This window comes from Parasteatoda tepidariorum, chromosome 4 (assembly GCF_043381705.1).
Source record: "Parasteatoda tepidariorum isolate YZ-2023 chromosome 4, CAS_Ptep_4.0, whole genome shotgun sequence".
Taxonomy (NCBI): Eukaryota; Metazoa; Arthropoda; class Arachnida; order Araneae; family Theridiidae; genus Parasteatoda; species Parasteatoda tepidariorum.
In genome coordinates, this window is record NC_092207.1 from 25,813,138 (window position 1) to 25,823,426 (window position 10,289).

Consider the following 10,289-nt stretch of genomic DNA (forward strand, 5'->3'; position numbering starts at 1 on the left):
TGAAGTTCAGGTCTTTTTTTTCTCCCAGTTAAGTTTACCGCTTAGAAACCATGGGAAAAAAACTGTTATCATTGGTAATAAAAAATAATGTTAATACTGTCATTAGGTTCAAGAAATTATCTCTTTCCCAAGGAGTTTGAAGACACAATACGTTCCCCTAAAGATTAATTCCCTGATTAAGATGCTTTTTTTTGTAAGGCCATGTCTTAAGATTGACTTTGGCAGTCCCATTTCTTATTAATAATTTTTACAAATAATATTAAATCAAGTAATGACTCCTCTTAATTTATGTAATAACTAATTATTTTCTCTATTTAAGATTTAATTAATGAATTGTTTTTATCTTTATAGTGCCCAGTTGTATTTATAATCTAAACATATTTAAATGTTTGAACATAAGCTTTACTTAAGTGTTCATGCATAGATATGTATATAATATTCAAAATTGTATATAACTTTCATTTTTAAACAAGAAGTTTATCGATTAAGTTCTTGTTTACTGACTAGATAAGAACGAATAGAAATTAAAGCAAAATTCAAAGATAAAAAGTACAGAAATTAAAAGCGAGAAAAATTTCATCATTTTTATTTATTTTTTCTCTTCCAAACTAGTAAAAGTTAGAGACTACTTTTTAATAAAGAGTTAAACTAAAATACAGAAAATAAAAAGTAACAATGAAATTAGGATAGTACGTAACATTTCAGGAACAGTTGCAAACATGCTCATGAAATTTTCTAAAGTTATGTAATTTTATTATTTTAACAGTATTTTAAGAATTTTAATATTTATTATTTGTATTATTATATAATGCAGGCATACAAATGTATTCATGAAAATTAAGTAAATTCTCCAATTACACTTAAAAATTATTGCATATTTTAGTAGATATATCTAATGCAGATTTATTTAGATAGCACATTAATTTTTATTAAAATACAATAGAAGTTTATTTTATGTAACTTTTTCTAATTACTTTGAAAACGATTTTAAATTTAGATGCGTGTCAACATTAGAGCAATAGTACCGACCATCTCACCTTAATCTAATTAAAACAATAAAAATTAAATAATCATAAATTGCTAAAAAAAGAAGCATTTTAAAAAATTAAATATAAATAAAATTATAACAAGAACCAGGAATGCCAGAGGATCAAATTTTTTGCATAAAAATAATTTTTTTCTTAAATGTTCATTACATAAAACAAACAACAATTGAAGTTTTACATTGAAGTTATTGAAATTTTTTCGTATTAAATGTGAATCATGAATTTATGCATGCGTGTTCTTATGTTGCCTCCACTAGCATTCCTGTAAATACTAAAACAGATTGCACATAATTAAATTCCAACACATTTTCATATAAGTGCCTGGCAGTGAAATTTAAAAATAATCCGAGCTTTAAATGAAAGAAACATTTATACATTTTATAAAAGAACTAAACACAATGAGATTTATATGAAATGATGAATAGCAGATCTCAAATCAGATTCAATTTCTTTTAATGTGAAATAGACACCAAATTTAAGCATTCAGATCACAGATTAATAACATTGAAAAGATAAAGTTTGGTATAGTTAACATGATTCTAACATTTGGTATCCGACTAGATTATGTAAGACATCTACGGCTAGTATTTTTAGTATACCACTAGAATTTCGTACAGAAATACAAATATAAACAAATATAACATTGAAGTTTTTATGAACACTGATAATTTATTAGAATAATAGCAACCAATTTTAATGAAATTGCATGAATTCTTAAACTAAGGCCAGCTAGAAGAAAATATCTAAAAACAAACTAGACTAGAAAATATGACTGACTTTCAGATATCTCATACAAAAGGAAAAAAGTTATAAAGAGCACAGTTTACTTTTTTATGCATAATTCCAATATTAAATGAGTTATATATTTTATAAAACTTTTAACAATAAAAATTTGTAGAAAAATATTACTTCATAAAAAAATAATGCCAATAATTTGTTTGTATCATGTTTCTGATGTATTTACAGAGTTACAATCAGTTAAAATTTTTTAAATGAATATACATTCATTTTAAGATCCTTTTTAAGTGTAAGGGGGAGGGGGCAATGTGACATTTTGTGACAAAGAACAGGAGAAAACCAAATCTATACCAAGAAAAAGTGACATAACTTATGGTCTGTCACTTCACTACTTATTTTGTCATACACATTTTCTTATGCTGGTTGCTTTTTATTTCAGGTTTTGTTTTTTCTATTTAAATAATATTATGAGCCCAGTTTCTGAAATCAAAATTAAGACACACAAAAATTAAATTCATTATATATTAACAATTAGTTCTTTAAAAAGACAAATACTTCCATACTGAGACAATTTCTCTGGATTATTAATGGTTACTTAAAACTGTAAAATGATTCTAAACTGCAAAGCTATAAAGTGACAGACTATACATTATTTTGACAGTGCCGAAAGATTATAAAGATAAAGATATAAATGCGATTTTCATGCATATACTAATAAAAACGTAAGAATTCACAATAACATAGAAAAAGCAAATTGAATTATTGCTATATGAAATGATGAAATACAAAATTATATATTTTTAATAATAATTTAGGCCATAAAAAGGCAAGCATTTAATAAAAAATATAATTTGGAAACAAGAATTGCTTTAAATTTTGTAGGCATTTCAAGCTAAAACTGGCTATATATTAAAAAAAAATTATATTAATTGTCAATTTACTGAATTTAAGTATTTATACATATATAATGTTTATAAACATTTCGTCCTTCATAACATTTTCAGAATAAAAATTCACAAACTTAACAGTTAACTTAATAAAGTAAGTGAAGTTACAGCTATTTCGGAATAACTTTTCAATAAATAATTATCGATTTGATAATTATAATTTTTTTTAAACAAATTCCATAGTAATTTAAGAATAATTTGATTAGACAAAGTACTTTTATAAATACAAAAACAATAAATGCTTAAGATAAAAGAGGAATTCAATTAAGAGTACATGAAAAATTATGATGACTAGTTTGCAAGAAATAATATGAACATTAAAATGAATAACCCCTTGACTACAGTAAAATAATACTCAAAATGATATCTTTTCATCAACTGCAATGCCCATACCGAAATTCAAAAATTTTCACCTCAAATAATTGAACAGGATATTAAATGCATTTGATTTAATAATACAAAGCACTTCGCTAACACTAACAGCTTTAGGATTATATACATTCAGAAACGTACAAGTTTTGTAGCTAAGTATTTTAAGCAATAATATTCATCATGATTTTCAGAAGTATAAAAATAGCAATTTAAGATTTAATAGAATGTTTCAAAGTTAAGATTTGTAAAGATGTACATCAACTTTCACGGTAATTCTTCATTGGAATTGTTTCACTATCAGACAAAGAATCAGATAAATATCCGCTGGGTAGTGTCAGTTTGTGTTTGCTACTGGAATGCTTAGTTTTCTTAAAGCAAAGTAGCTGTTCATTTTGACAATAGCAAGAGCATGTTAAGCAAGAAATTAATAAACATGAGGCAATACAACTGGCAGTAATCACTCCCAAGATGATCATTGTGGTGTACAATCTCCTAAAATATATTACAAAATATTGTGTTAAGCCTACAACATTCAAATACAAATTAAGTAAAGTTGGACTTCTATTTAACGAAGTCGCTAAATCTCGATAATAAGTTCGTTATAAGGAAAATTCATTAAATAGAAAATCACCTTTTGAAATATTTAAACAACACAAAACAGGTTTCAAATTCATAAACATTAGACATAATTAAAAAAAATGATACATCTTTATCTTGTAAACTAGTATCGATTATTTATTTTATAAATCTTAACTATGAAAGAAATCCATATGGAAAGTAAGAATAGAGCAAAACAATATCCTGTGTTACACTATCATGCTACATACATTCTCAACTAAAAAAAGGGCTAAATTTATGTTTAAAATTATAGTAAAAGTAATTTATAATAAAAGTAATTTTAAACATACATTACCACATGCGTTCTTAAGTTGAATTGCTATTGATAAGATCTGTTAATTTTGCCTGAGTTTTTCATTTGAAATGCAAACAAAAAGGGAAAGGGATTTTACTGTTTTCTCAAAAGGTGGCTGTGAAAATCAATTCAAGATCCCCCCCATAAAAAGCGTTAACAAGTTTGGAATATTCCGAAATATTTTGGGAAATGGGGAAAGTGGATCTGAAAGAAAAGTTCGTTAAATAGAAAATTCACTTCACTATTTGGAAGTTATATTATGAAGAAATGTCCCTAAAGTTCTTGGTTCCTCGAAAAAAATCGCAAAATAGGGAGATTCCCAAAATGGAAGTTTGTTAAACAGAAGTCCGATTGTATTTCAGACAAAATTTTTATGTACAGTGCCTTCTGATATATCTACATATGTATAAAATGATGTACCTGTACTTAATGACTAAAATGACTCGAAAGTAAAACTATACAAGTAGTATAAAAGCTAAATTGCTGTTAATTAATTGCTACATTTATATTTTAATTGTTTTAATTTACACTTTACATTTTGGTTAAAATATGATCTTCATCTTTTAATTTACAAAAAAGGTCTAGAAGTTTTAGCATGTTGTTGTTAGATAAGCAGAATTTTAAATTAAAAACTTCACATAGTTTTGAGTGATCATAAAAGTTTTTGTGACTTTCATTAAAAATCAAAGATAAATTTGAATACATAAATTTTTCCGACAACCCTCAAATCAAGTCACTTAGGCATATTGCTAGATAATAAATTGAACTAAAAATGAAAGTAAAAATGCAAATACAAAGTTACTTCATGGGTGAATTATAATATAAGAGGACAACAGACTGATTTAAAATTGGTCAAATATGTTTCAGTTAAATTTTTTTTGCTTGATAAAATAATTAACAGAACGGACACAGTTTATCTCATTGAATACCCAATAACTTCAATCCATTTTTTAAACCTATATTATTTAGTCTTTTATAACTGAGAATGTTAATTTGTGACTCAATCACTCCATTTTCACCAAGAAGCGTAATTCACATTTGTAGTGTTGTTTGTGGGTTGAAAACCGGAATTGGTTATCAATATGTTACAATTCTTTCAAAACTTGAAAATTCTTTTTCTATTTTCGAAACATATGCTTTCTAAAAGTTTGATATTTTAAAATTGCAATAATGATTATTATTAAAAAATGGTTTTGATATTGAATCTGATTTTGCAGATTTGACTTTAAAAAGTGGCTGATATTATTAATGGTAGTCACTGTAATAGAGAAATTTTATAACAAGCATTATACATGATGCGAACTTTTCTCACTAAAGTTTAGTGTACTAATGAAAGTGTACTAAAGTTTAGTGTACAACAACAAAGTTTAGTGTACTAATGAAGAAAAAAAAAGAAGATAAATTGCCATTTACTAAAAATTTTAATAAATACTAGAAGATTTACCATCTTTCACTAGGATTATCCTTAATTAAATGCTGATCATCAACAAGAAGTTGCGCTATACATTTTGAATCTATAAAAACAAAAGATGCAAACATAAATAACATTGCTTAATAAATGTCTGATAATTTATTAGATCATTTTCTAACTTTTTGCTCACAATTTAGCTGCTACTTAAAATGAATAATCTTATCATTAAAAAATGTCAGAAAATTCATATAAGATAAACTCTTTAGATTAGTTTTTTAAAGTAAGGTAATTAAAGTAGATGCAAATTACTTTTCATTTTTAACATTTACATTTTAATTGCTGGAATATTATTGTAGAATTCCAAGCGTAATAGAGGGAAATCACACAGGCATTTTATTCTGAAAAGGTGCTACTTTAAGGTGCAATGTTTAATTTAACTGCATAAAATAATAAAAGAGCCCCATAATTTAAATGCCAAGTAATTAAAAGCGTCCATAACAGAGGAGACAAAGAAAATCCCACATTTTTGACATGCACTGTTTTTTCCGCTATATTCTGTTATTTGGAACATCCTAAACATTATTTGTAATTTTTTTTTAATTATCACATTTCAAGGAAAAATAAATTACTATAAGACTTTTTAAATTGCTAACACATTTTTATTAACTTCAAAAAATGCAATGTAACAGAGGGGACATTTTGCAAATTTGATAAATAGTTACAGGGAGATATCATGCCATTTAATTGTACATTACACCTTAAATAGCATATTATTGCAAAATGTTTTGCTTTCACATATATTTAATAAATTTTTTATGATAAAATACCTGTGTGATTTCCTCTCTGTTACGCTTGAAATTCTACTACTGGTTTCAGTTGGCATGGAATTCAACAATTTCATACTGAGATGATATAATAAGCAATTTAAATACAGTATTAATTTATAATTTTACAAAATCTTTCATTCGAAAAAATAAAAAATTGAAGAATGAAGTTATCTGTAATCTATTCTTTAATAGTTATATTAGATGTCATACCTAAAAACAAATATGATATAATATAAACTTACAGCCGTAAATACTGGAATTGTAAGGAACACTACAAGATCCGCTTGTGGGATCACAGCATGTATTATTGCACTGACATTTAAATTGGCAATTGATACCAAAGAACCCTGGAGGACAAGCTGAAAAATGAAATATATTAACTTCATAAAAAGCTTTTTAATAATAATAGGAAACAGTTTTGAAAGCCTCATGAGTGCTATACATTTTCAGGATAAATTGCCAATAAAATAATTAGATCCTAAAATATTTACTTCATGATACATTTATTTAAAACACACTAACTTTAATGCTTAATGAACTTGTCTTTTTCTTCTTCTCAAATTTAATTAATTTCCAGGCTTTTTTTAAAAGATAATTAAATAAACATGAGGGGATATTTTAAAAACATTACAGTTGGAATAGTGTAGCTTTAATACAAAAATTAGTCAAAAATAAATAAATACAAAATAATGTGTAAAAAAAAATTAATGCATAACAATGAAAATTTAAGTATTAATATGTAAAAAAAAAGAAAAATAATATTTAACATTCTAAAACAAGCTTCAACTACTGTGGCAGTCACATAGTCAGTCTAAAGTGTATAACTAAGAGCTATATGAGTGAGCTGCGAATAAATGGTAACCCAGATAAGCAGTCCTGGATCAAGAGGGCAGGAGGGATCAGAGGCTCTCATAAAACACCACATTTACAACCCAGATAAGCAGTCCAGGGTCAAGAGGGCAGGAGGGATCAGAGGCTCTCATAAAACACCACATTTGCAACCCAGATAAGCAGTCCAGGGTCAAGAGGGCAGGAGGGATCAGAGGCTCTCATAAAATACCACATTTGCAGATGTAGCTCCCATGGCATGGCAAGCGAACATTGGCATAAAAGTGCTTGCTTCTTCCATGAAGCTAAGTGTCGGACTGCCAGCAGCTTTTGCGCTCTATCTTTGATAGACACTTTCTATGAAGTTTTATAATACTAACGGAACCTTTGCACAATTTCAAGGATCTGGTTTACAGCTACTCTAAACAATGGGGATATGTTCCACCACAACCAACATTATATTATTCTATTTTTAAAAAAAATTATAGCACATCATCAAAAAATTAGAAATAGATATAATATATATATATATATACATACATATATATATATTGTAACGGCAGGTACTGAACTTTTGTTTTTCACCTTGGTAGATGCCGGAAGTGTTGCTCATTTAGCATTACCCAGTGGGCACCCGTGAACCTAAGTCACGGAGGCGAGCAACATTACTCACGCCACATTGCCACAAATACCCGTTCATAGGGTGAGCCATATTCACACATCACTCACAACAGATGACAACACATAGAGAGAAACATCTATGCCCAGAGCGGGTTTCGAACCCGCAGCCATTGACTTTGCAGTCAGGCACGCCAACTGCTCAGCCATCTGGCCGGCATATAATATATATAAAAGGATAAATTCAAAGCTCTTTTTATTCCATAAAACATAATTTCTCTTTTCTTTCATAATATTGGTAAAAGTTAACTTTTGAAAATAAATTTCTCCAAAATGGTAATTTATTAAGGATGAAAGTATAGAATGAAATAATATACACTCATTGTATACTTTTATATAACATACAAATACATTGGAAAATGTATACAAGAGATAAGAAAATATGTATATATATTACTATTTTGATTACTAACTTTGCTGACACATTTCTCCAGTAAATCCTTTTTGACAAACACAGGTACCTGAAACTGGATCACAGCCTAGAGAGTTTGTACACTTGCAGCGTGATTTGCACATACTACCAAACCATCCTTCAGGACAGGCTAAAATTTGGTTAAAAATTACAAAGTAAAACATCAAAAAGATATTTAATATCACTGAAATAAAACATTTAGCTATAAAATTATGATTTTGGATTTTGTTACTATGGAATCTCGTAGTCTGCAGCCAATAAATGATTTTTATTCCTACTCCGTAAACAATTCTAAAATTAATAAATAAATAAAAATAGAAGTTATGTTAGATAGAAATATTGTAATATATAAAATAGAAGTTATGTTAGATAGAAATATTGAAATAAATAAAAATAGAAGTTATGTTAGACAGAAATATTGTAATAAATAAAAATAGAAGTATTGTTAGAAAGAAGAAATAAAAAGTAGAAAGAGAAAAGACCTCTATCTTATCTTTCCCTCTTCTACCAACCTATTTTTAAAAAGACAATGAGGGCTAGTTTAAAATTGAACCAGACACTAGTGGAATAATGATTGCAAGTAATCATTGTTCATTAAAGTAATGATTCCAATTTATCCTTTTTTGATAAACAATAAAATGTAGGACATTTTTTATATTTTCATGCAAAGTCTTGTTATTTTTATTTGATAAAAAAAAATTATGCAGAATTTTGCTTATATTTCATAACTGTATAGAATTAAGTAGTAATTTAAGTTGTGTCAATACTAGCTTCTAGTAACTATATTTCTGTGTTATTGCACTCCGATTACTGATAGCTAGTGTCAAGAATCAAGCATTCAAAGAGCACAGTACACAATGAGTTAGTATCAAAGACATATTTATTTTGGTGAATATGAAACCGTTCCTTTTCGATAAGGTAGAAAAAATTACGTTCCTTTAATTTTATATACTAAATTTAAGCGGGTCATATTATGTTTTCATTGTGGTATTCTTTACGTTTTAATAAAGGAGTTATCTTGTCAGCTCTTCCATTTTAATTTCAAATCACACATCCCAATGGCACATCTGTAATTGTAACACAATATTACAAAAAGTAAAAAAAGCATAATAGTTAAAAAAAAAAGTTGCAAGCTATTCATAACTACAGTATTATGTAATAATATAAAAAGCATTATTATTATTATTTTTAAAATTAGTAGCCAATTAATAAAAACTCAAAAACTAATTAAAATGTTTTACTTTAAATGAGTATTACAAAAAACAATAATAAATAAAAACAGCACAAAAGTTTAAAAATCAAAATTAAATTCAAAGCTATACATATCTATACAACAGAAAATAATATTATTTAATAGTACAATAAATGTTAATTTCAAATTAGCAGCCTAACTAAATAAACAATTTTTAAGAATTAAATATCAAATAGACTCAGACATTTATTGGAGTCAAAACTTCCAGGTAATGATCGGATGCATTAAACAACTAGTACTGTATTCACATTTTAAAAATATTTCGCCTACATTATTCATCTGTTTCTCACATAATAAATAGTCAGATGAAGCTAAACAGTTAACAGGGGTCTGTCCAGACATTTTGTGAAAGGTCCTGCTTTTGTAAAATTGAGATAAAACTATTCATAATTTGTGGATATAAAATGAACGTTAAGTTACATTCTTTCAACCAGGGTCCTGCTTTTGTGAATTTGTGCAAATAGGGTCCTGCTATTGCAAAAATTGCTAAAAACCTTTTCAAGAAGTTTTTAAATTGTAAATAGATACATGATTCTGCTTAACAATTGCTGCTATTAAATTAGAGATGCAACATATAAATATTTGGTATTTAGCCTATACTGCTCAACACAAAATATTTATTTCGCACAAACAATGAAAACAAAATCACTCGCACTTTTAATAATTTTAATTGACGTATTTTAAACAGCACAACTTAATAATGTATCACTTTTAATGTGTTATGCATTAAGTTAACTTAAACAATTCTTGAATTTATAATATTTTATTTAAAAAATTGGCAGAAATTAATTTTTATTTGCATAATATTCTATTAATTAATTTTATGAATAAATATAAATTGATCAATTATTTATTTACAAAAAAA

General features: G+C 26.7%; 1 protein-coding gene across 1 annotated transcript in view; it reads right to left on the reverse strand.

Moving 5' to 3' along the window:
* Window positions 1-1,482: 1,482 nt before the first annotated feature.
* The window catches only part of LOC107453846 (N-acetylglucosamine-1-phosphodiester alpha-N-acetylglucosaminidase), a gene marked incomplete in the record, with an annotated part of 18,010 nt that continues 9,203 nt past the window's right edge, over window positions 1,483-10,289 (reverse strand). The window contains 4 exon segments of the mRNA XM_043047728.2: window positions 1,483-3,595; window positions 5,461-5,530; window positions 6,497-6,613; window positions 8,174-8,300. Coding sequence (XP_042903662.2) covers window positions 3,361-3,595; window positions 5,461-5,530; window positions 6,497-6,613; window positions 8,174-8,300 — 549 coding nt within the window.